This window comes from Pipistrellus kuhlii, unplaced genomic scaffold (genome assembly GCF_014108245.1).
Source record: "Pipistrellus kuhlii isolate mPipKuh1 unplaced genomic scaffold, mPipKuh1.p scaffold_m20_p_48, whole genome shotgun sequence".
In the NCBI taxonomy this organism is placed as follows: domain Eukaryota; kingdom Metazoa; phylum Chordata; class Mammalia; order Chiroptera; family Vespertilionidae; genus Pipistrellus; species Pipistrellus kuhlii.
In genome coordinates, this window is record NW_023425549.1 from 1037846 (window position 1) to 1065180 (window position 27335).

Below are 27335 nucleotides of genomic sequence, written 5' to 3' on the forward strand. Positions count from 1 at the left end.
AGTTAGCATCAAATCCTCAATTCAACTTTATTTCAATAATTTAATAGAAAATTAAAATAATAAATAATATGAAACAGACTGGGAAGACAGCTGAGCTGGTGCAGGCGCAGGCCAGCCTAATACAAAGTTAAAGAGGTAGGGAGAACATAAAGGGAAAGAGGGAGCAAACTATCCTGCACAATGGTTGGGAGGCAGCTCAGAATGTGGAGGGTGTTATTAAGGGCTGGCTTGACACTTTGGCATGTACAATGTACTAAAAAAAGAGAAAGAGAACTCTAAATCATTTTAAACCAGCTGGTAAGGGGAAAAAGCAGGGCAAGAGTGGTGATAAGGGAATGAATGTAGGCCTTCTGAAGGGCTCTGACTGAGGGAAGGGGCTGGAATGTACCGTGTTATTAGCAAGGAAGTGAGGATGAATGGAAAAGGGCCAAAGTGGAAGTACCATGCAATAAAAGGGCAGAAGGGAGACCCACGACTTGGCCAGCAAAGCCGGGGCAAAGGTATGGGAAGGGGAGGAAAAGAAAGGGACTGGGTCCCAGTGGTAGAAGAAAAACAAGGAGAAAGGTCAAGATCAGTCCTTGAAGACGATCTGTTGGCCATGAGGACGCTCGTCATGGGTGATGTGGCGCCGGACATGGATCCTGCGGACACGATGCTCTCGGTTCTCCTCATCCTCCCCTCGGGTCACCCCTCCACCTCCGGCTACACCCCCTGTGGCCTCCAGGAGGGCTGGGTCTGGACCCCGGGGAGTCTCGTAGATCAGGATGTTCAGGGTCTCCTCAAAGATCCGGGCCTCTGGGAATTCCACCTGTAAAAGGCGAGCAACCCCCAGCTCCCATCCTCTGGTCCAGCCACACAGCGACTCCTTTCCCCCAGCTGCCTCTGCACTGGCACACCTCCTAGTCTTTGGTTCTTTGGCTGGACTGTTCTCTTTGCAACTCCTTAACTCAGCGAAGTCACACTTATACTTCAAGGTCCAGCTCTGAAGTCGGGCAGTTATTTATTTCCTCTGCCTTGCTCCTAGGTCTCTTGGTGTATTCTTTCATTAGACAAACCTTATTGAATAAGTGCACTCTACCAGGTGTCGTTCTAGACATTGGGAACATAGCAACGAACAAAACAAAGTTCCTATCCACAGGAAGTTTACAGTCCAGGGGGAGGACCCAGACATACATTTAACAAAATACAAACTGTCAGATGATCACAAATGTTATGGGGGAGGGAGGGACCCATAGCAGGAAATGGGGAGGGGATAGTCATGGCCAGGAATGTTCTCAGAGGTTATTCAGAGAAGGCCTCACTGAGAAGATGATGCTGACCAATGGCCAAAGGAGAAGAGGGAGGGAGCCAGGTGGGTAACTAGAGGGAGAGCAGTCTGGGAAGAGGCAACAGCAGTGTAAAAGCTCTGGCACAGGAGTGGGTTTAGTGTATGATTTGAACATCAGCAGCAAGGCCAACGCACGAGTACAATGCAGAGTGATGAAGCAGAGAGGGATGAAACAAAGAGGTGACTGGAGGTTCCCCTGGTGTGTCTTGGAGGAATATGACTAACATAACTCTTAACGAGCTACCCTCTAATTATTGATTTATCTTCTTGTCTTCCCAATAACAGAGGAAGCTTCTTAGAGCTGGGTCATTCATTCACACATTCAATAAATGTTTCCCAGCTTCCACTGTGTGAGAGACTCTTCTATGAGCCTCCACTAGTGCTAGAGAAATGGGGGGGGGGGGGGGGGGTACAGCCCTGCTCTCAAGGAGCTAACACCTTACTACTGAAGTACCTCCCCCGCACCACCCTCAGCACCCCAGCTTTATTTAGCTAAGGAAGAAGAATGACCGACTTTGTCTGGGATTGTTAGGGTGAACGTTCATGATTGAAGGTGTCTCAAATAAAGTGATGCTTGATTTGGGTCTTAAAGATTAAGTAAAATTCATCATGCAGACAGGGATGAGGAAAAATAATCCCAAGAAAAAGGAATAATGTAACCTTGGCTGGTGTTTCTAAGTGGTTAGAGCATCAGCTGAGCACTGAAAGGGTAGTGGGTTAAATTCCTGATCAAAGGCATGTACTTGGGTTGCAGGTTTGATCCCAGCCCCGGTTGGGGCACGTGCAGGATGAAACCAATCAATGTTTATCCCGCCCCTCCCCCCACCCCTTCCACTCTGTCTAAAAATCAATGGGGAAAAAATATCCTAGGGTGAAGATTAACTACAAAAAGGAATAATGTGTGCAAAGTTGGGGAGTGTGAAATAGCATTTGGTACGTAGAGACTTTCAAGATTCTGGTGCATCTGAGGCACATTCCTCATGAAGGTCAGAAGAGCCCAGGCTGAGAAGACTGTCAGATGGCATGACATCATGATTTACAGTTAAGACACCAGAACTTGGATCCTGACTCCCAGTGATAGATTCCCCTGCCAGATCTGCTCAGCTGCCTTTGTCCAGGGTCCTGGTCCTGCCAACCGCCACAGCCCTCCCTGACCAGGCCCTGAAACCCTTCTGACCTTGGTCTGCTTCTTCTCCGTGGCATAGACAATGGAGGTGCAGCACACCTCGGCGATTTTGCGGCCCTGCCCGTAGAAGGACCAGCAGCAGATCTCGTCCCCCAGGACATCCTTGAGGAAGAGCAGCCGCCCATGGAAGCGCAGGGCCAGCTTGTCAAACAGCTCGATGTTCTTAAGTAGGTTGTCATCTGAAGTGCTGAAGACCAGGGGCCAGGCGGCCTCAGCACAAGTGGCTTCCCACCCTCTGTTCCCCCAGCAAGGGTCCTGCCCAGGGGTTTGGTGCCCAGCAGGGACCTTCCTCCACCCCTGGGGCCAGGCCAAGCAGGCCTTTGCAAGGAAGCAGCATTGGCTGAGCAAATCCCAGCACAGCAGAGTGGCTACCTGTGCAGTCTCTGGAGTCGGGCTGCGTCACCTGGCATCCTAGCTCCACCACTTTTTAACTGGGTGAAACCAGGCAAATTACTTCACCTCTCAGTGCCTCAATTTCCTTAGCTGCAAAATGGAGATCACAATGCCTCCTTCAAACAACTGTGAGGATTATGTATTAAAATATGTAAAGCATTAGAATAATGCTTGTTGTAACATAAGCACTTAGTAAATGCTAGTCATTATCATCAAATCCTCACCAAAACCCGTTTACTGATAAAACTAAAGCTCAGAAGTGAAAATGACCTGTCCGAGGTCCCCAGTGGGTAAGTGGCAGAGCTGGAATTCCCGTTCAGGCAGGCACTCCTTTCGTCCTTCTGTGTGGCCACAGCCCTCCCCCTGGGCCAGGAGCGGAGCGGTCTCGAGCCCAGGGTTCCACCCAGTGCACCCCCCACCCCATGGCAGTCACCTGGTGTAGGAGTACTTGTTGTTACTGCGGTTGTGCAGGAGCTTCACCACGGGCTGTTGAGGGAGAGAGGATGAAGGGTGGGGCTCAGGCTGCAGAGAGAGGCCCAACCTCCACCCTAAGGACTCAGGGCCTCACCTTGGAGGTGCTGGCCAGGAGCTGCTGCTCCTCCTGGGGAGATGTCACCATGGGGACGAGGCACAGCTGGGACAGGGTCTCCCTTTTTTGCTGGAGAAGAAGCGGAAGGTGGTTAACAGCACAACCAAAGGTCACTCACTTACCCACTTAAAAGTCATCAAAAGCTACTTGCCACCTTTTGGGGGGAAATCCAGACTCCGTTGTCCATAAGACTCTGCAGCATCTGGCATCTCTGATAGTGTCCCTACCTCTCTCCCCTGCTTGCTGGGCTTCAATCCCACCAACGGCTTGCTGGGTGGCACATCCGGTTTGTGCCCACCTAACCCTCTGCACTAAGTTTCTGTGGCTGGCTCCTCCACATCATTCAGATCTCAACTCAAATAGTGCCCCTCAGGGTGCTGGTCCCCCTCCCTAAGCTCCCTGGCTACAGCAGCTCCTCTACTTCCTCTTCACAGTATTAGTTCACTTTCTTCACTGCACTCAGTTCCTCACATTTTCTCATTTTAGTCTTTTTTTGCTAATGATCTGTCTCTTCCCATGTAGGTGGTAAGCGACAGTGTACAATAGACGCTCAGTAAGTATCTGTTAAGTTAATGAATCTGGCTGGGTGAGAGGCTGGAGGCAGATCAGAACCAGACACACAGGCTTCTCTCCTTTTTTCTGTCTTCTAGAATCATCTCACCTCTCCTGACCAAACTAGATGTGCAATTCTAACACAAATTAAAAAAATTTGAGACACTCATAAAACTTTTTCTAAAATTAATATGGAATAAAAGTCTACTATTATTTAATTTTTTAAAAAAGAGCCAGATATTTAAATATCCTTCAAAGCCATAATAATGAAAAGTGTTGTTTTGGTGCAGAAACAAACAAAAACAATGGAACACAATAGAGAGTGGAAACAGACTAATGTATATGAGAACTGATATTTACAAAACGATACCACAAATCAATGGGAAAGTATGGTGTGTGTATTGATTATTGCTGTGTAACAGACTGTTCCACAATTTAACAGTTTAAATCAACAATCAACATTTCTCAGTCTCTGTGGTTCAGGAATTCAGGACTCTCCTGAGTTTGCAGTCAGTCAGCTGGGGCTGCAGTAATCTGAAGGCATGACCGAGTCTGGAGGATTTGTTTCTGAGAAAGCTTGTTCATGTGGCTGTCAAGTTCATGCTGGTTATTGGCGGGACATATCTGATCCCTGTCCCTTGGACTTCTCCACGGAGTTGCTTGAGTGCCCTTATAACATTCTCCAAAGCAAGCAATTCCAGGGGAAGCAAGGTGGGGAGACCTGAATGTCTTTTATGACAGTTTTGTCAGACCTATTCAGTGTGGGAGGAAACTACACAAGAGAATGAATTCTGAAAATAAGATCATTGGGGACTGCCTTAGAGGCCGGCTTCCATGGATCAAATCCCTCCCATATGCAAAACATGTTTATGGCTTCCAATGATTCCCCCAAAGTCTCATCTCTTTACAGCACCGGCATGAAGTACAGAATCTGTCATCTAAATCAGGTCCAGGTGGGGGGGAGGCGCCTTGGATGTAGTTCCTTAACTATAGTTCCTTAAGTTCATTTGCTCTTGGTCTGAAGACCTGTGACCGCGAGACAAGTCGTCTCTTTCCCAAACACCCAATACACAATGGTGGGACAGACATAAGGATACAAACTAGGGCACTATGTTCAAAAAGGCAGGGCAGGGGACAGGAGGCACCTAGAAGTCACTGCTTCACGAAAATTCTTAATCCAGCGGGACAAACGTTGGGAGTTCTCTGATGCCTGCTCTTACCCCAAATGGTTCTCTGTGGGTTTGGTTCTGCCCTGAGTTGTCCTTCCTTTTCCATGCCAGCCCCTGCTCGCAGCTCCAGTTTCCTCAGTCACTTCCTGCCGGCAGAATTTGGGGTTCTAAAGGCCTCTTCTCCTCCTGCACTGTCTCTGTGCCTCCCAGGGCTTTGGCCAAAAGAATTCTCTTAAAATTTACTGGGTATCTTGTGTCTTGGGGTTCATTTCACTAGGCAAAAGCCACGTATACAAATCTCTGTAAAATAAGTTCTTCTCTACTTTGGGCTTGTGCAAGACTCCTGAGGAGCATCGTTAAGCTATTATTTGATTGAATGCACTATTATTTTATTGATGCACTATTATTTTTTTATTTTATTTTATTTTATTTTATTTTATTTTATTTATTTTTTATAAGTTTTTATTGTTCATATTATTACAAATGTTCCTTCCCCCCCCACCACCATTGCTCTCCTCCACCAGGTTCCCACCCCACCCTCTGCCCTTTCCCCTCTCCCCATTGTCCTCATCCATATGTGCACAGTTTATGTTCAGTCTCTTCCCACGCCCCCCTCTCCCCTCTTCCCCAAGAATTGTCAGTTCACTCCCCTTCCATACCTCTGATTCTATTATATTCAACAGTTAATATTGTTCATCAGATTTTTTTAATTTCCTTGGTTTTTAGATTCACTTGTTGATAGTTACGTATTTGTTGTTCATAATTTTTATCTTTGTTTACTTTATCTTCTGAAAGAACCCCCTTCAGCAATTCATATAAATCTGGTTTGGCGGTGATGAACTCCTTTAGCTTTTTTTTTATTAGTGAAGCTCTTTATCTGGCCTTCGATTCTGAGTGATAGCTTTGCTGGATAGATTATCTTTGGCTGTAGGTTCTTGCTATTCATCACCTTGAATATTTCTTGCCATTCCCTTCTGGCCTGCATGGTTTCTGTTGAGAAGTCAGCTGACAATCGTATAGGTGCTCCTTTATAGATTACTACCTTCTTTGCTCTTGCTTCTTTTAATATTCTCTCTTTGTCTTTTGCTCTTGGAATTTTAATAATGATGTGTCTCGGTGTGGTCCTCTTTGGATTCCTTTTGTTTGGAGTTCTATGCGCTTCCTGGACTTGTAAGTCTAATTCTTTCCCCAGGTGGGGGAAGTTTTCTGTCACTATTTCTTTCAGTATGTTTTCGATATCTTGCCCTCTCTCATCTTCTGGGACCCCAATAATTCTGATGTTGGTTCGCTTGAAGTTGTCCCAGAGGTTTCTTACATTATCTTCAATTTTCTGGATTCTCTTGCCTTCTAGCTTCTGTGGAGGAGTGTCTTCTGGCTCTTTATGTTCCAAATCTTTGACTTGATTCTTGTGATCTTCCCTTCTGTTTTTAGGACTCTGTAAAATATTTTTTATTTCAGACAATGTATTCTTTATGTCTTGTTGATCCCTTATTAATTCTAGTTGATCTCTTTTCATATCCTCATAGGCCTTATCCATCTTTTCTAGGAAATTCTTGAAAAACCTTATAAGCGTAGATTTGAACTCTATATCCAGACGCTTTTTGTCCTCCATTTCTTTCGTTTGTGATCTATTTTGTTGTCGCATTTCGCAGTTACAGATGGGACGGGGTTTCAGGGTGGAGCCTGCAGCTTTGGCTTCCGTCAGCCCCGCCCTATGCGGGTCCTTCAGAGCTCACTGCCGGCGCCTCTGAGAGAAAGGTGCCCTCGATTTTCGCCTGCTGCCAAACAGTCTATGCTCTCCCACAATGAGCCCGGTATTGGGGTTCAGTTCAGTTGGAAGTGGAGTTGGAGGTGGCGTTCAGAGCAGTCTGGAGCCCCAGTCTCCTTCCCGTCAGGGCAAGCCCGCGGCACAGCCGAATGTCCCTTCTCTGCGCGCAGTGTGCGCACCGCTGGGACCTCCTTTCGCCACTTCCCCGGGGTTCCACCTTACAGCCCGGCTCCCTATGGCTGAGCCTGAGTCCCCGGGGTCTGGCTTAAAACTGGGGATCAGAGCAGTCGGGGGCCCAGCACAGTCGGAGCTTTATCTCCTTTCCGCTAGGGAACGCCCGCCAGGCACTCGGCCTTCCTCCTCTCCGGCTCTGTCCTCTCTGCGCACCGCGTCTCCGCGTCTCCGTACCTTGGCTTTTCCAGCTCCTCCGCACCTCCTTCTGGTTTTCTCCTTGCTTCTCACTGTAGAATTTCCAGTCAGTCAACCTTCCTGTAGTTCTGGGCAATGTCCGTTTTATATTTTAGTTGTATTTTATTGATGCACTATTATTTGATTGAATGATTCTCTGAGATATCTTCTTGGATATTTTTGAGATTTTAAAAGATTTTACAATTACATCCACATCTTCCTCTTTAGACCAAGTTTTACTGAAAATACTCTGTATTTGCTCTTGGCCTACAAGCTATTGTTGTTTTGTTTTGGTGTGTGTGTGTGTGTGTGTGTGTGTGTATAAAATCTTGATTTCAGAGAGGGAGGGAGAGAGAAACATCAATGATGAGAGAGAATTATTGATCAGCTGCCTTCTGCATGCCCCCTCCCAGGGATTAAGCCCGAAACCCAGGCATGTGCCCTTGACTGGAATCGAACCTGGGACCCTTGAGTCCAGAGGCTGACACTTGATCCACTGAGCCAAACTCAGTAACTCCTGGGTCCTGTTGTTCAACTGTTTTACTTTTAGCTTACCCTCTCCTCTTTTATTTTACTGTAAGCAACCAGAAACAGTCTGGAAATCTCTTTAGCTAGGTCTCCCCGTTCAGCAGGTAAGTGTCTACCTTCCACATTCCTGGGAGACAGTGTTGCTAAACTCCTGCCACCACAGAGCAGAGGTGGCCTTTGCGCCAGTTTCCAATAACATTTTCCTCACTGCAGCCTCCTAACAGGTCATCAGACTCCTATAAACGCACTCTTTAAACTATTTAAGCTTTTAACACTCTTCAAAGTCCTTCCAGCTTCTGCCCACTTCCCAGGTCTAAAGCCATGCCCACATTTAAAGTTTTTGTTATGGCAAAATGCCACTCCAGATATCAAAATCTGTTATCTATTGCTGGGCAACAAATTACTACAAACTTACCGGCTTAAAACAAACATTTATTATCTCAGTTTCTGGAGGTTGGGAACCGAGACTAGCTTAGCTAGGTGGTCCCAGACCATGGTCTTTTATGAAGTTGGAGTCCAGATGTTGGCCAGGGCTGTAGTTACTGAAGACTGAATGGCATCAAGGATCCGCTTCTGAGACGGTTCACCCATATGAGTGGGAGTTTGTGCTGGCTGTGGGCAGGAGGCTTCAGACCCTCACCAAGCTAGGGCTGCGTGAGAATCCTCACATGGCAGCTGGCTTCCCTCATAATGAGTGATCCCAGAGAAGGGCAGAAACAGCAATATCTGTTATGACCTAGCTTTAAAAGTCACACGATATCATTTCTGCAATATCCTATTGGTTACATAGGTTTGCCCTATTCAGTGTGGGAGGGCAGACATTAAACATTAAACATGAGCCAGAATAAACAGGAGGCAAGAATTTTGGACAATTTTGGTGGCCATTTTTTTTGTTTTAAATTTTTTTTATTGATTTCAGAAAGCAAGAGAGAGGGAGAGATAGAAACATCAATGATGAGAGAGAATCATTGATCGGCTGCCTCCTGCATGCCCCTTACTGGGGATCGAGCCCACAATCCAGTTATGTGCCCTGACAGGAACTGAACCATGACCTTCTGGTTGTTAAGTCCACACTTTACCACTGAACCATGCCAACTGAGCCTGGTGTCCATTTTGGACACTGACTAGCACAAACTGTTTAATAAATGGTATTAGGAAAACTAGTTTACTATAAGGAGGACAAAAAAGAGTTAAATCCCTTCATAATTCATGTTTACAACAGTGAATTTCATTTAGATTAAAAGATCCACATATAAAAGATAAAAATATAAAGCTGTTTTTAAAATGCAGAATGGAAAAAAACTTATTAAACAAGATCCTAAAGGATACACCTTTAGGCAAAAAAAAAAAAAGGAATTTGACTACATTAAATTCAGAATTTCTCTGGTTGACAATGGAAACCTTACAAATAACCACACTTAATAATGTTGATGGTATGATAGAATTATAATTATTCTACAACCCCAATGAAATTACTGACTCAGGTAAGGGTTACCAATTGGTGTGTGGTTGATAGGTAATTGCCATTCATATATTGCCAAATAACATCATACAAATTACTTTATAGTTGGCAACAAGGGAATGTAACTTCAATGAAGGATCACACCAACATCATCTGAGTCAAGGGGCTAATTCTGAGCATCACTAATGAGGAGCCACATTAGCAAAATTATGGATCCCTCAATACAAACAATATGAAAAATATAAAATTACCTAAAATGTATTCTAACCAAAATGTTTATTATCAAGCCTTTATATCCATCATGTAGTTTATAGAAAACTCAGAATGGGGTGGGTTACAAACCAAATGATACCACAAGTAAACAACCAGGCAAATTTGGAAATTGAGTCATTGTGCAGGACAACTGGTGGTCTTTTACAAGTCAGCATCGTGAGAAAAAAGGGACTGGGTTGGAAGAACCTTGAAGAACATAATAAGCAGAGATGGTGCAAGGATCTAAACTGGGTCCTTGTTTAATGAACCAGCTATAAAAGACATTTCTAGAATGTGTGTATGCCCCTAGATATTGTATAAAATTTTATTGACATGGAAAGATGGCAATTATTAACAAACAAAGCAGATTACAAACAGCACATACAGTGTGATTGTATTTTGGCAAACACACACACACACACCCCTGGAAGGACATTTGATACTTTGTATTTTTAATTATCTGTGTTTTCTAAACATATACCTACTGCTTTAAGAATAATAAATGGTTATTTACAATTTTAAAAAAAGTCCAAGTATTTCCACTCAACAATAGCTGCTATAGGCAAGTGACATTCTAGGAGAAAATGCTGGCAACATCTGAAACTGACTAGAAATTATTATCAAAACCAAACTTCTTCAGCTGGGGTTCCTCTCCTGAAGCTGAAAACCTAGCAAATAATCTGAGTAACTATTTTCTGAACTTTCCCAAGGAGGGTAGGTAAGTACCGTTCTAGATGCAGAGGAGAACAGTAAATGTATTATTCATAACACATGCCTTAGGGAAATAGGCCTTAATTCTCCATAGGAACTAAGCTAAATTATGCAAGGATTTCTGTGAAGCAACAAGAAAAATATATTTTTAAATGTTTTAAAATATATTTATTGATTTTTAGAGAGACAGAGTGGGGTAGAGAGAAACATCCTCAATCAGTTGCCTCCTGCATGCTCACTACTGGGGATTGAACCACAATGGGGGCATGTGCCCTGACCAGGAATCAAACTGTGACATCTTGATTCATGTGTTGATGCTAAACCACTGAGCCACATGGCCGGCCAAGAAAAAGATTTTTTTTTAATTCAGTAGAAACTTTGGTAAAGAATATGAATAGTCAGCTCAGTTGGTTGAGCGTCGTCCCATACACCAAAAAGTTGAGGGTTTGATTCCCAGTCAGGCGCATACCTAGATTGCAGGTCCCATCCCACCTGGACAGGCTGGGGCTTGCATGAGAGGAAACTGATGGATGTTTCTTTCTCTCTCTCTTCTCTCTAAAAATCAATAAACACATGGAAAAATAACAAGAGTATGAACACAAGGGGAAACCAAAAAACTATAAAAAGACTCATTAGTAATGAGAGGAATGCAAACTAAAACGAGATCACTCTATACGAATCAGATTGGCAAAATTAGAACACTGGATCATGCTATGTGCTGTCAAGAATATGCAGAAACTAGATCCCTTATGCACTGCTGAACAAGAGTGTAAAGTGAATAATCTGATGACACCGATGAAATTTTTTGGTATGTGTCCTGTGACCCAGCAATTCCACTCCCAGCTACAATCATAAGAAACCCTGGCCCAGGTCCCACAAGGGCATATGTATGAAGATGGTCACGGCGGCACCATTTGGTGGGGGCAGAAAGTGGGGAGTCCGTGTAGGTCTCTAACCTCAGGGGAATGCATACATAAAATATGGTGAATGCATATCGTAGATTCCTGTGCAATAGTTAAAAACAAAGAACTAAATGTGCATGGTGCAGCATGAATAAATCTTGAATAAGTACTGAATTAAGAAACAAAACACACGATCCATAACTCAAATGCCATTTATAGAAACTTAAATACATACAAAATAATGCTTTAGCTTTTCAAGGAAACAAACATAATCCAAGCATATGGTGGAGTACCTATGGAGAAAAGGGAAGAGGACAGGGATTTGGAAATAAAAATAAAATAAAAGATTTGCATAGACCAATGATGATTAAGTGCCACACACTGAGGAGTACGATGGACTCAACATTCTGTCCAAAAGTCTTCAAAACAAAAATAAAAATCTCTTATGCACCAAACAAGCAAACACTAGCCACGTGGGGTGGGGTGGAATGGTCTCAGGGAAACCTGGGAGGGAGGTAGTTGGAGCACAGAAGAAAAAGCACTGTGTTTGGAAGTCAGATAACCTGGGGCTGAATGTGAGCCTACCTGCTTACTGGCTCTTTGACCTTGGATGCATCCCTAACTTCCTCTTAAAAAAAAAAAAAAAAAAAAAAAAGACAAACAAGGGTACAAGATGAACATACAAGCAGATAGCAGAATCACTCCAGACACACAGGAGTGAGTATGTGGGTGTGGATAACATTAGATAAACATTAGCTTCAGGAGTGGGTGTGAGATAACATTAGACAAATGTAAAACTATAGCTCAGGAATGTACTTCCAAGATCATCCCATGCAAACTGCAAGTGGCTACCCATTAATGGGTCATGAAACAAGCTTAATGGGTCTCAAAGAGCATTAAAGGAAAGGAAGAAAATAATTTTTCAGAAAGTTTCACTGAAAGTATCATTTTATAAAACTCTTATTTCAGTTATGAATATGAAATGCATTTTTTCTATGGGATGCAGACACAAAGTTTGAAAAATATGGATACAACCCAAAGAACTTCTATACTTTTGGATTCCAAGAATAAGTATTCCCCAAGGTAACAGACACTTGTTTATATCTGCCACTTTTTAATATACAAAGAACATCAAAAAAGAAACCCTCATAGTCTCCATTAATATTGTATCATAAAAGAAAGGATATTTTAACATTGTAAAAATGGAACAGAATAAAGGGCTTTATGTAAAACTCAGTACATTGTACATATTTTTCTCACTTCCCTATCTTTTGGAACATGAGGACAGAATGCCAAGTAGAAATTGACTCACTCAAGGCCAGCCAGTCAACTATAGTAGAGGTGACACTTAACCCCTATGTCCTGGCTGTGCTTCCCAATAGCTTCTCCTCAGAACCCTGAGATCCACAGAAATGAAGCACAGCAGATAGGTCTCTGGAACCCCCAAACCTTCTATCAAAAAAAATTTTTTAAAGCCCCTGGGGGTGGGTGGGGTGTTGCCTGCCAGGATAGAATCAGATTATGGAAGTCACTACATTCCAGTTTAAGTTTAGATTTTTTCCTTAGTGGCACAAGAGAGTTATTTATGACTTGATTTCTGGGCAAAGGGGAGACTAGATTGCGATTATTTTTGAGGATAATTAATCAGGTGGTAATGTAACAGCTGGTTTGGCTGGGTAGAAACAGCAAGAAGCAGAGAGAGCAATCACTTAACCATTGCAATAGTCCTGGCATGAGATGTTGAGAGGGGCTCTGCCTAAAACAGCAGGGATGCAGAAGATAGCACCCCCAAACTTTCCGGGGTCATGGCCACTTAAAGCCAGGCAGAGGCAGCCTCTCACAGCAGCAGCCCACGTTTCCTTTTATTGTTTCCAATGCCCTTATAGCCAACTACTTGATCAGCTCGCCAGGGTCATGGCACAGGGGGGACTCAGGAGGTGGGGGAAGGACCCTCACCTGCAGTGCCAGCTGGCAGTCCTCAATCAGGCCCTGGACCAGGTAGTAGCGTGCTTCACCTAGCAGCTCCCCAAGTTCTCTGGCACTTTCAGGCAGTGGCACAGACCCATCCCGAAGGTAGTTGAGGATTGTACCAAAGTGGCGGCCGCTCCGGTCAATCAGCACCCAGCCTGGTGGGATGGGGAGAAGAAAAGAAGGATGGCTTTCTGGGGGCCCTAAAGCTACTAACTTTTATGAAAAAAGGATTCCAAAGCTACAAATCTGAATTTTTCTCAAACCTCTGTGTCATCCAAGGAAATACCATTAAAACATGTCCAGTGAGTGTTTCCATGGCATATATATATATATATATATATATATATATATATATACACACACACACACACACACACACACACACACGCACGCACACACACGTTAGAGGCCCAGTGCACAAATTTGTGCACCAGTGGGGTCCCTCGGCCTGGTCTACGGGACCTGGCTGAAACCAGCTCTCCAACATCCCCTAAGGGGTCCCAGATTGCGAGAGGGTGCAGAGGATGCAGGCCAGGCTGAGGGACCCCACGGGTGCATGGGGCAGGGGAGAGATGCGGGAGGTTACCAGCCAGGGAGGGACTGCAGCAGGGCTCCAGAGCGTGTTTGGCCCATCTTGCTCAGTCCCAATTTACCAGACCCCAGCAGCAAGCTAACCTGATGATCAGGGCCTCTGCCTCCTGGTGGTCAGTGCATGTCATAGCGAGCGGTTGAGCAACCTTAGCATATCATTAGCATATTATGCTTTGATTGGTTGAACAGATGACTGGTAGATTGGACACTTAGCATAATAGGCTTTTATTATGTGGGATACACACACACACATATACACTGAGTGGTCAGATTATTATGATCTCTGAACGCATAATAATCTGGCCACTCAGTATGTATCCTATATAATAAAATGCTAATATGCAAATTGTCCCCTCGACCAGGAGTTCGACCAGCAGGCAGGCTGGCCACCTGCCCATGTCCCCTCCCCATCGCCAGGCATGTAGGAACATCAATGCACGAACATCAATGATGAGAATCATTGATTGGCTGCCTCCTGCACGCCAAGGATTGGGCTTCAAACCCTCAATCCAGGTATGGGCCCTGACCAGGAATGGCACCCACAATCTTTTGTGGCTCAGGACAACACTCCAATCAACAGAGCCACCCGCCAGGGCACATGCCTCTTTTTATTGGTATGTTTGTTTATTGTTCTCCCCGGTCCCCATAAAAAAGTAAACTCAATAAGCCTAATCCTCCTCAGATCCATTTACCCAAACAAAGCATCTCCAGTATGAACTGGCCCTTTACAAATACTGAATAAGTAACTTCTTCACCTTTAGACCGTTGAAGACTGAGCTCCACCTCCCAAATGTTTATTTTCCTGCTCTCACAATCTTTGTGAACACCTCCTGGGCCCCCCTCTCCAACACTGTAAGATTCCACCAGGGCCTGTGAGGCCCAAACCTGAATGCACCACAGCGAGAAGGTAAGGTTCAGCTGCCAGAGAACCCTCCACCACCACACCGGTGTCCCAGGCAAACCACACGCAGCCTCTCCTATAACCTGCACTTGCAGAGGGTGCCTTAGAGTGCATCAGGGGAAGCAGACACAGACAAGGTCTTCCAACTCTGCAGGCTGGCTGCTAGCAGCGCTACGACAGAGGGAACAAAAGGCTGGCAGCTGGGAAGAAGGTTGCCTGGACGGATGCTGCTGGTTCCCAGGGTTTTTGAGCCGGGGAGTTAAGGGCGGGAGAACTGGGAGAACTGGGTGGGAGTGGGAATGAAATTCTGAAGTGACACGATAAATCACTGGCCACAGCGTTGCAGAGGGGGTTGCTTCCTAGTGTGGGTTGTCGCCTACTGGGGGTCAGGACTGGGGGAGGAGGAAGATGATGAAGGAAAAAGAGAAGAGGAGCCGGGATGTGAGGATGGAAGGGCGTGAGAGTGAGCTGGCTGGAGGCGGTGAGAGAGGGAAGGGACACGGAGACCCCGGGCGGGCGAGGAGAGACTCGGCGTGCGGAGGCGCGGCCCGGCGGGCGGAGGGCGGCACAGGGAGGGGCGTGCGGTACCTCCGGCGTCGGTGAGTACCTCGGCGCGGCCGCTGAACATGGCCTTGAGCAGCGTGTCCTGGCCCGTGAGCGTGCGCAGCGTGGTGTAGTGCAGCGAGCCCCCCACGTTCAGCTTCACGTACTTGCTGTTCGGGCTCTGCGGCTGCAGCCCGGGGGCGGCGGCGGCGCCCGGCTCGAGGCCCCAGGGCTTAGGGACCTCCAGGGACAGGGCCCCGGCCGCCGGGCCCGAAGCCTCGGCCGACATGCCGGGGGTGGCGGCGGCGGCCGTGGGCTCCCTCCGCGCCCTCAGGACCCGGGTCCGACCCCTGCGGCCGCGCAGCCCGGCCAGCACGCCCGCACGCCGCCGCGCAGACACCGGCCAGCGGCCCCGGCGCCAGCGCCTCCAGCAGCGCGGCCGGCAGTGCGCAGGCGCGTCAACGTCCCGGGACCCCGCGCGGCCGGAGTGCGGAGCATGCGCAGTGGCCTTCGGCCGGTACGGGCCGGTGCGGCGCGGCGCGGCGCGGCCCCTCGTTGATACCGGAGAGCAGGTCCCGGCGGCGCCGGGCCGCCTGCCTCATGTGGAAAGCGACGTCCCGGTGCCTTGGTTGGGCTTGCGCTCTCAGAGCGATTCCCAAGCATGACGGGGAAACTGAGGCCCGAGGAGCAGGGTACTGGGCGAGGTATCCCGCCCGCAGAGGAGAGCTGCAAACAGACCCCAAGGGACGTCCTTATAGAATGCTGTTAAAAGACGAAAATCCTGCTGAGAACGTGTAAAGATCAAATTGGCTTTATTCAACCATTCATGAATCAGAGGGCATCCCATCTAGCAAATAGGAAGGAGCTCCCTAAGCAATAGGAAAGCAAAGGTTTTCAAAGGCAGGGGGGGAAAAAAAAAAAAAAAAAAAAAAAAAAGACATTAGCAAAGATTTTTTTTAAAGGTGGGCCTCCCAAGAGGTCTGGAAGGGGCTGTGTGTGTGTGTGAGTGTGTGTGTGTGTGTGTGTGTGTGTGTGTGTGTGTGTGTATGTGTTAGGGGGTGAGGGGGAGGTATTATCTCGCTAGTGCTGACCAGCTCATCCCATATTGCCTAGTTAAAGATTACATTCCTACCCTAACCCGTTTGGCTCAGTGGATAGAGCTTTGGACTGAAGGATCCCAGGTTCGATTCCAGTCAAGGGCATGTACCTTGGTTGCAGGCACATCCCCAGTGGGGGATGTGCAAGAGGCAGCTGAACGATGTTTCTCTCTCTGACTCTCTATCCCTCTCCCTTCCTCTCTGTAAAAAGTCAATAAAATGTATTAAAATAAAGATTACATTCCCGGGAGATCTTGAGGTTGCAATTAGGTTAGGTATTGAAAGTCTTGGTTTGCTGATGCGGGGCTCAGCACAAGTGACTCCCACTTTAGGCTGTTAACTGTTTTAAACAAGGCTAAGGGGACGGATCCAGGGGAGGTGGCTGTAGTGCTAGGACATCAGGGTGTGAGTAGGTAAGGTCCTCATGGAGGGCCTCTCGGAGGTGGTACTGAGCTAACGCTGACAATGACCAGGTAGAGGGGTGAGGGCAGAGTTCCATGCAGAGCGTAGGTCTTAGACTCCCAGCTAATGTGAGATACCCGACCCTGAGAAAAGGAAATGAGATAGAAACACATGGTTGACAAGAAAGGGTGGTGAGAAGTGTGAGGTAACCATCCAGCTTAATGTCTGGTAGGGGGATTTGCTGGAGGAAAAAGAAACAGAATTGTAGAAATGGCCGGGGTGGGGGTGGGGTGGGGGTGGAGGGTAGGGGCAGAGAGATTGTGTCCCTTAGAACTGCTTTGTTTCATTCCTTCTGCCCAGATTTAGGACATTTTCTCTGGTTCCTGGTCAAGGACAATTGGTCTTTGGCCAAGTTCTGCAGGTACCAGGTTGCACAGCAGCATCCTTACGGATCCTTGTTCCAACTAAAACTGGGCCAAATACCTGCTTCCTTCATGTTTTCTCACGGTTCCTCTAATTCATACCCATACCTTCCTAACTGACACAATTTCACTTGAGACAATTTAGAATTGCAGTGACCATTTTGGGGAACTTTTGACAAGAATACGGTTGTTTATTCAAAAGGTACCTCAGAACAAAAGAGAAAGAAACCCTCATGAGGAAACTGTCTTGTTTGTCAAAAAGAGAGGTTAGTTTGTTTAGCGTAGGCAGTGTTTCACTTCAGTACTTTGCATATTAATAAATGCTAACTTTTTAATTGTATGACTTTATTAAATTGTCTAGTGCCTGAGTTATTTTTAAAAGGAATGTCATTCTTTGGGTGTGCATGTACAAGAATGTGTCAAATTCTGTTTTTCTTTATTCAAACTGTCTTTTCTCTCCTTGCTCTAGGAATAACCAGTCCAGTTAAACAGTTTAAAATATCTTAAAGAGCCCTACTGAGTTGGCTCAGTGAATACAGTGTCAGCCTGCGGACTGAAGGGTCCCAGGTTCAGTTCCAGTCAAGGGCACATGCTGGGTTGCAGGCTTGATCCCCAGTGGGGGGTGTGCAGGAAGCAGCCGATCGGTGATTCCCATCATTGATGTTTCTGTCTCTCTCTCCCTCTCCATTCCTCCCTGAAATCAATAAAAATATATATTTTTAAAACGTTTATTTTTTAAAAAATGACTTAAAGAATTGTTAAACTAGACACTGAGTGGTCAGATTATTATGATCTCTGAATGCATAATAATCTGTCATATATATATATATATATATATATATATATATATATGTATATATATTGACAATATATTGAGGCCCAGTGCATGAATTTGTGCATGGGTGGAGTCTGAGAGGGGACATGGGCAGTTGGCAGGCTGGCCTGCTGGCCAAACTCCTGGTCCAGGGGACAATTTGCATATTAGTCTTTTATTATGTAGGATATACACTGAGTAGCTAGATGATTATGATCTCTGAATGCATAACAATCTGGCCACTCAGTGTATATTTTTTCTTTGTGGGCACTGAAAAGTGTGTTTATATAATGAGCTTCATTACTATTGTTACAAGACAACAAAAAGGCCTTAGTTCTAAGATAAAAGAAGAGTGTTTAGCATGACCCATGCCTTTAAATTTGCCATGGAAAATAATGACAGCAGCAAAGCTGGAACCAGTTTGGCTCAGTAGCTAGAACTTCGGCCTGCGGACTGAAAGGTCCCAGGTTCGATTCTGGTCAAAGGGCATGTACCTTGGTTGCGGTCACATCCCCAGTGGGGGGATGTGCAGGAGGCAGCTGATTGATGATTCTCTCTCATTGATGCTTCTAACTCTCTATCCCTCTCTCTTCCTCTCTGTAAAAAAATCAATAAAATGTATTAAAAAAAAGAAAATAATGACAGCACAATATTTTATATTTTGGTTTGTACAAGACCAGGGTTTTCAAATTATTTACATCTTTTTAATTTTTATATTGATTTTATAAATCAAGTTATCATATATTTCATTTTTTAAATAAATTTTTATTGTTCATATTATTACAAATGTTCCTTTTCCCCCCTTCACCCCCTCCATTGCTCTCCTCCACCAGGTTCCCATCCCACCCTCTGCCCTTTCCCCACCCCCCATTGTCCTCATCCATAGGTACACAGTTTATATTCAGTCTCTTCCCACACCCCCACACCCCTTTTCCCCAAGAATCGTCAGTTCACTCCCCTTCCATACCTCTGATTCTATTATATTCACCAGTTAATATTGTTCATCAGATTTTTTTAAATTTCCTTGGTTTTTAGACGCACTTGTTGATAGTTACGTATTTGTGGTTCAGCAATTCATATAATTCTTGTTTGATGGTGATGAACTCCTTTAGCTTATTTTTATTTGTGAAGCTCCTTATCTGCCCTTCGATTCTGAGTGATAGCTTTGCTGAGTAGAGTAATTTTGGCTGTAGGTTCTTGCTATTCATCACCTTGAATATTTCTTGCCATTCCCGTCTGGTCTGCATGATTTCTGTTGAGAAATCAGCTGACAATCGTATGGGTGCTCCTTTATAGGTAACTACCTGCTTTTCTCTTGCTGCTTTTAATATTCTCTCTTTGTCTTTTGCTTTTGGAATTTTAATTATGATGTGTCTTGGTATGGCCCTCTTTGAATTCCTTTTGTTTGGGGTTCTGTGCACTTCCTGGACTTGAAAGTCTATTTCTTTCACCAGGTGGGGGAAGTTTTCTGTCACTATTTCTTCCAATAGGCTTTAAGTATCTTGCTCTCTCTCTTCTTCTGGGACCCCCATAATTCTGATGTTGGTTCCTTTGAAATTGTCCCAGAGGTTTCTTACATTATCTTCAACTTTCTGGATGCTCTTCTCTTCTTGCTTCTGCAGAGGAGTGTCCTCTGGCTCTTTGTGTTCCAAATCTTTGACTTGATTCTTGCAATCTTCCATTCTGTTTTTAGGACTCTGTATAATATTTTTTATTTCAGACAATGTATTCTTTATTTCTAGTTGATCCCTTTTCATATTCTCATAGGTCTCATTTATTTTATTGGCCTTTTCTAGGAAATTCTTGAACAACCTTATAAGTGTGGTTTTGAACTCTATATCCAGTCTTTTGTTCTCCATTTCTTTAGTTTGAGATCTATTTCCTTGTCTCAGCATTTTTGTTGCTTCCCTGAGTTGGTAGGATGGCTTTGTGTGTTTGGTGTCCTATATGGCCCAGTGGGTCAGCCTCCCCAGTTACCTGAGGTAACCCTTGGTGCACCCCTTTGTGGACTGCGAGTACAGCCTTGTTGTAATTAAGTCTTGATTGTTGTTGGTATCCCTGGAAGGAATTGACCTTCAGGCCAATTGGATGTGGGTATCAGCTGTGTCTACTCTGGGATACCTTCTGTATTGGAGACAGTCTTATAGGATCAGACTTGCAAAATTGCAAAAGCCTCTGTGCTCGGCTTGGATGGGGCAGAGTCTCAGGGCTGAGCTGACAGTATTGGCTTCCCGTCAACCCTGCCCTTGTGCACTCACCTGTGTTTCCGCCTGACCATCCCAGATTCCCCGTGCAAGAGCGTGGGTGCCCCAGGGGCTCGCCCGGAATTGGGTTGGGTCTCTGTAGTCTGGAGCTTCTGACTCCTTCCACTATAGAGAAGCCGCAGCAACCTCTGTGGTCAGACCTCTCTGCGCTCACTCACTCGCACGCTATTGTGTAGGTCCTGCACCTGTTTGCCCTCATACCCATTCCTTATTGTTCCCTGATGTGTTCGGTTTTGGTTCAGCTGTAGACTACCCATCTCAGACAGCTGTATCAGCTGGCCTCTAGGTGGAGTCAGCCAGTGGAAGATAGTGGAGGACAAATGGAAAGAGGGAGGAGGGGAGAAGCCAGGGTATTTCTCAACAGCACCCTTCTCTACTCCCACTCCCATTCCCAGCTTAGTTTAGGTAGCATCCCCCATGCTGTAGCTCTCACATGGGTCCAGCTTACATTGGAGAGTCCAGCCATGATTCCGGCTTCTACAAGTGATCTTTGGCCCATGAACTGATAACCCTAACCCTTTGTTCCTCTGGTTTGAGAAGAGGTACCAGCTTTCTGCTATTATTCATTTGCAGGTTGTCTCAGCATCTCCTGCAACTCTTCTGAGATATTGGTTACCATACTACTTGGAAATAAAAAGGAACAAACTATCAATACATGCAATAGCTTAGGGAGTTTCCCTCAGGGAATTATATTGAATGGGAGGAAAGCCAACCTCAGAATTTCATCTATACAACAATCTAGAAATTACAAAATTATTGAGAAGGAGAATAGACTAGTGATTGCCAAAGGTAAATGTAGGAGGGAAGGGGGAGGGGATAGGTGTGACAATAAAGACATAACACAAGGGATATTTGTGGTGATGAAATTGTAATAGTAGTTACATAAATCTGCATGTGATAAAATTCTATGTGTGCAGATAAAAATCTGCATGTGATAAAATTCTATGGTGCACAAAATTTCATGCACTGGGGGGAGAGAGGTGGGTCCCTCAGCCTGGCCTGCACCTGCAGCCTGCACTCTCTTGCAGTCCTGAGCCCATGGGGAGTGGCCTAAGCCATCCCCAGTGCTGCTGCCACTGCTGCCGCACTCTCCAACTGTGAGCTCAGCTTCTGGCTGAGCAGTGCTCCCCCTGTGGGAGTGCACTGACCACCAGGGAGCAGCTCCTGCATTGAGTGCCTGCCCCTTGGTGGTCAGGGTGCATCAGTGGCTGGTAATTCCACTGTTTGGTCAATTTGCATATTAGTCTTTTATTATATAGGATGTTACCATTGGGAGAAACTGGGTACATGGTACCCTTTCCATTGCAACTTCTTGAATCTATTATTATTTAAAAATTAAAAGTTTTTAAAATCCAAGAGAAAGAGAACAGAAATAAATAGACAATGTTGAACCAACATTGATAGGGATAATGTTAAGGTTATTGCCGAGTATGTTCCTAATGCATGCCCTGCCTGCCAATGGCATGTTCCTAACAAGACTATAAAGGTAGGACATGGAAAGGAACCAAGCCTTGAGGCCCTGTGAACACCTCCAAATGAACTATAAGCATGTTCTAATTATTGTTGCTTATCCTCAGGATGGATTGAGGCTTTCTCTTGCTGGAGTTATGGATGTACTAGTAGAGGAAAAATTACTTGATTTTGAAATTCCCAATGTGGTGAGGAGTGGTCTCAACTCATCTCTCCAGTAATGAAGGCACGTACTTTATTAGTACTATTATTTTTTTTTAATTCTGTATAGATTTACCTTTTACCTGAAAAATACACTGTTCCTATCATCTATTATCTTCCGCAAAAATAAAGAGAACTAAAGGAATTAGAAAACTCATAATTATCTAAACTCTCAGAAACCCAAAGTTTTGCCATTGCCTTTGATAAAATAAGATCAGTTCCCCACATGACCCACAAGTTATCTCCTTCTGAGTTAGCTGCCCACGCATTGGGGAATCATTTCCAATTCTAGATTAGCACCGTAATAAACGTAGGTGGCTAATTTCTGCAGGGATTCATGCAATATCTCCAGATTATCATAAGTACAAGCTGCATTTCCAAGTCAAGCACCTAAGCAGTCTGCATGGTCAGAAACATGGAGATTTGGTCTTCTGGGAAAGAATCAGGAAAACAACTGCCCTTGAGCATTTACCAAAAGGACCTTTAACAGGTAATTGACACAGCAATAGAACTCCAACTTGTTGATCCTTGATTTCTAAATAAAAAGTCATAGTGCATCACTTTCTCCTGAGTACTGAGCTCCCAGTCCACTGGGGTAACCTCAGACTGAGGATTCTTAGCAATTCTCAAAAACTTCTGATTGTGAGCAGCTTCTGTCCAAGACAATGGAACAAGAAGCTAACTGCCCACGTGAGCAGTTTTTTCGGGAAACAGCAGAACAAGATTAATAATTTGGTTGTTCTTATTCCTTTGCATGTCCTTTGTCCTCCTAGTAATCTTGACCATTATTGTCTTTAATACCCTCTTAAGCTGACTAAAAGTTTTCTTTTTCTTTTTTTACCAGTCATCTTTTTTTTTTTAAATACATTTTATTGATTTTATACAGAGAGGAAGGGAGAGAGATAGAGAGTTAGAAACATCGATGAGAGAGAGTCATCGATCAGCTGCCTCTTGCACACCCCCTACTGGGGATATGCCCGCAACCAAGGTACATGCCCTTGACCGGAATCGAACCCGGGACCCTTCAGTCCCCAAGCCGACGCTCTATCCATTGAGCCAAACCGGTCCCGGCCAAGTCATCTTTTATTAAGTGTTAATTATGATATGAACAGATTCAGAGGCTCTGGGCAAAGGTCATGGTCAGAAATGTGGAGTCTACACTGGGCCCTCTTCAGTGGTACTTGCCAGCTACTCATGTTTAAGTTCCTGATGAGAAGAGCAGTAGTAAAAAAAAAAAAAGAAAGAAAAAAGCAAGAAAGCTGTGACCACCACAGAAACCCAGCAACACTTCCTTCACACTGACATACTTGTAAACACTGGCAGTAACCACTGTGAAATGCTCCACCGATGCCTTTGGGGTGAAATCCCACATCAACATCCAGCGTGGCAGCTCCCCTATTTTGACACTCATGAGTTTCTTCTTCAATGGCATGACTGACGCCATCTTGGAGGCAGGGGGTCTACTCTCTGACTAAAAAATTAACAAGTTTTCTTAATATGAATTTTCCTATTTCGTCCTCTTATTTATTTATTTATTTATTTATTTATTTATTTTACTTCCTGTGTTCTCCCTTTGCTGCCTGAGGTGGGGAAAAGGTCCTAGTGCTTATTTCTCATCTCTTAGCTGCTGCTCTGAATTTAGCTCATTGTTGGACCTGTTGCCAGCCCACCTAATCTTGCTGACAAAGTGCAATAGCTGCAACACTTCAAAAGGTAAATTTTCGTCTACAAATCCTTTATGGTCTTAAATTTTCCTTATTCCTTATGTAATTAGTTCCAATGTTTGGTCTTATAAAAATTGGACCTGAACACAATGCTCCTGCTGAGATCAAACCAAAGGCATTAGGAGCGGGAGCTCATGCTGGGGCTGTCCTTGCTACAATGGACAGTTTATTCTCTTCCAAGACAACTCCAATCTACTTGCAAGAACCATGTAATTCCACTTAAGAAATTTGTCTACCTCAAGAATCCAAAAAGTGGCTTGTGATAAACGAGATTTACACTCCCAACTCAATGTCTGTGTAATTCCTATTTCTTATACAGACACCAGGCCTGCTGCACACTCACTTATCCTGCATATTTGGGTAATTGTTAGAGCCTTTCAGGTATTTTAAACTACCACCTCTTCACTGGATCATGTTTTCCTGAGAATGATGCCCAGAAGTCTCCATGATACAAGCACAGGCCATGGCAGGAATTCTCCAGGAAGGACAACCTACTCTCAGCACACACGCTATGTGAGCTACACTTCCTGAAATAGGGATAATTTACCGGAAAGGGAAATTCAAAACGTGTCCCTGATCCCAGCAGACATCATAAATGACACATTTTCTACTCAGAAGCCCACCAACCAATTTAAATGTAAACTCATTAACCAAGGAGAAATTGATGCTATAAATACTGCAGGTCAAGTGTCTATGCTGAAAGAAAAAGTCACTTGGACCTCCACAGAAAACAAGCTGGACATGTCTTCATTTCATTGCCTGGTAATCAAGCGCCTATTATGAGGATTAATAGCTATTTTGTTTCTGGTAATTTCTTGTGATGCAATTGGCTGGTGTACTCTGTTCAGAGTCTTAAATGCTATTGTACAACCATTATCATTTTGGATGAGGATTCAATAGTTCATCCTGATATAATAGGCAGTTAGACATGAGCAGAGTAGGAACCACAGGCCAGGTACAGAAGGCCACTCAGGGCGGAAAGCCCCGAAGCCTAGCAATGGACAATTGTAAGGTGGGACCTCAACCCCAGGGTGACCTTTCCTCCCCTAGCATATCCCTGGTCATAGGATTTAGACCCCCTGACCTGTCATATCGTTAGCTATGCAGTTCAGACCTCCTCCTGACCTTTCCACCCCTGGCATGTAGCTAGTCATATAGTAGGCCCTCTCAGAGGAGGAATAAGAGAGTCAGAGGAAAGCCTCCTCTGACTCCTATACAAGCTCTTGCATGACCAATCCCTTAAGCATTAAGCCCTTAGGACAATGAGGTTCTAACCTGCATCAAATTATCTTAGGAACAAAGCCTCGAGTCTATTGGCTACAGAGACAGACATTGGTCAAACTAGAGATGACATCCAGGCCTCAGTTGTGTTTCAACTCCAGACGCGAAAAAGCAGCAAGGCCCTGGCTGACATGAGGACCAGCTGCAGTAATTAATGCCCACACCTAGAAAGCTGATGAATATTCTATTGAGATCCTCCCTAAGACCTCCAGATCAAGACAAAGGACTCAGCTTGAGTTCTCGCCATCCTCTCTCTCCTCTCTCTCATGCCTTTCCTTCTCCTTTCTTCCCTTTATTTTGCCTCTGTAACTGATTTCTTCTACCTCTGTGACTTTCTAAATAAATATTTACTTGTATTTGAGTCTTGGCTCTGAATTCTTTCTATCCACTGAACCAAACTCAAGGACATCTGGTACCACTTCACCGTTAATAATCCTGCAACAAAAGAAGAAGGAGAGCCGGACCGGTTTGGCTCAAGGGATAGAGCATCCTGCGAACTGAAAGGTCCCAGGTTCGATTCCGGTCAAGGGCATGTACCTTGGTTGCGGGCACAACCTCAGTGGGGGGTGTGCAAGAGGCAGCTGGTCGATGTTTCTCTCTCATCGACATTTCTAACTCTCTGTCCCTCTCAATTCCTCTCTGTGTAAAATCAATAAAATATATTTTAAAGAAGAAGAAGAAGAAGAAGAAGAAGAAGAAGAAGAAGAAGGGACTAACTTTAGTTTACTGCATTTTCCGGCGTATAAGACGACCCCCCTGAGATATATATATATATATATATATATATATATATATATATATATATATATATATATATATATATTTATAGTTAAAACATAGGTTTAGGCCTATATTCGCTGTATAAGACTACCCCCAACTTCCGAGGCAACACCAGTTCTTTTTTTAATAGACCGCCTCTCTGACTCAGCCAATCCAAGCAGGCTTTTTGTGCATGCAAATTATACATGTTCTGTACCCGAAGCTATACTGTGTTCTAGTAAAAAGCCTGCTCAGATTGGCCAGAGTCAGAGAGGCAGTCTATTAAAAAAAGAACTGGTGTTGCCTCGGAAGTGGGGGGTAGTCTTATACAGCGAATATAGGCCTAAACCTATGTTTTAACTGTAAAATTAGGGGGTCGTCTTATACGCCGGAAAATACGGTAACTATAGACATTTTCTTGACAATTTCCTGATGAGAAAATCTTGGCAATGGTGAAGAACTTCACTAAAGTCCGAGGTCTGACTCCATCTGCCGTTAGCCAAGAGGAGAGACTGAGAAAGAGGAAGCAGCCCCTGACAGCCAGAAGCCGGCCTGCTGCTGTCATCGAGGCCTTGGTGTTGATAAGAACTGGTATGACACTTGCAGCTGGACTATTTTTCCTTTTGATGAACACATTTTTGCAGAACACCAACATCACAGAGATAAGGCTACTCTATGACTGTGAGGGACCAAGATAAGAATAAGACCACTTTGTCATCGTGTCTGAACACAGACGAAAGAACATTATCCAAACAACGAAAATGACCGACTACCCCCATCCTGGTAACTTAAATCACTTCTGCTTCTTTATCAATTGTAGCTTTAGTCTTGCTCCTTCCTTCCTACTTTTATTTTTTTTTAATTTTTTAAATATATTTTATTGATTTTTTACAGAGAGGAAAAGAGAGGGATAGATAGAAACATTGATGAGAGAGAATCATCCACCAGCTGCCTCTTGCACACCCTCTACTGGGGATGTGCCCGCAACCAAGGTACATGCCCTTGACCGGAAATGAACGTGGGACCTTTCAGTCTACAGACTGACGCTCTATCCACTGAGCCAAACCGGTTTCGGCTATTTCTAAGATTTTAAATCATAGAACTATCCTGACTTCCTCACAACATCAAAATCAGAGCAAAGCCCCTTTTCTTGAAATTTTCCCAGAAACCTAACACAAGCTCAAGTCCTATAAGAAATCATTTCTTTGCCGAAACCGGTTTGGCTCAGTGGTAGAGCGTCAGTCTGCGGACTGAAAGGTCCCGGGTTCGATTCCGGTGAGGGGCATGTACGTTGGTTGCGGGCACATCCCCAGTAGGGGGTGTGCAAGAGGCAGCTGGTCTCATCGATGTTTCTAGCTCTCTGTCTCACTTCCTCTCTGTAAAAATCAATAATATATATATATATATATATATATATATATATATATGTATATATATATATATATATGAAATCATTTCTTTATTTAAAACATTTTTTTTAATTCATAGAGGAAGGGTGGAGAAAGAGAGAGAGACAGAGAGAGAGAGACAGAGAGAGAGAGACAGAGAGAGATCGGCTGCCTTTTGCACATCTCCCACTGGGGATTTAGCCTGCTACCTGGGCCTGTGCTCTGACTGGGAATCAAAACATGACTTCCTGCTTCATAGG

At 44.7% G+C, this 27335-nt stretch overlaps 1 protein-coding gene across 1 annotated transcript; it reads right to left on the reverse strand.

Moving 5' to 3' along the window:
- Positions 1–13: 13 nt before the first annotated feature.
- Positions 14–15692, reverse strand: KCTD13 (potassium channel tetramerization domain containing 13). Its single transcript, XM_036412957.2, has 6 exons — positions 15299–15692; positions 13204–13373; positions 3475–3564; positions 3340–3392; positions 2505–2700; positions 14–808 (listed from the first exon to the last, which is right to left on the reverse strand). Exons 1-6 carry the CDS (start codon positions 15540–15542, stop codon positions 572–574), a joined length of 990 nt encoding a protein of 329 aa, XP_036268850.1. The 5' UTR covers positions 15543–15692; the 3' UTR covers positions 14–571.
- Positions 15693–27335: the final 11643 nt, after the last annotated feature.

What these genes read in the sequence shown, in the direction of transcription:
- KCTD13 (XM_036412957.2), bottom strand. Translation starts at nt 15,542, where the DNA reads ATGTCGGCCGAGGCTTCGGGCCCGGCGGCCGGGGCCCTGTCCCTGGAG. An exon ending in GGTACTCACCGACGCCGGAG is followed by an intron (nt 13,374 to 15,298) that starts GTACCGCACGCC and finishes CCATCCCACCAG; the next exon opens with GCTGGGTGCTGATTGACCGG. An exon ending in AACAAGTACTCCTACACCAG is followed by an intron (nt 2,701 to 3,339) that starts GTGACTGCCATG and finishes CCTGGTCTTCAG; the next exon opens with CACTTCAGATGACAACCTAC.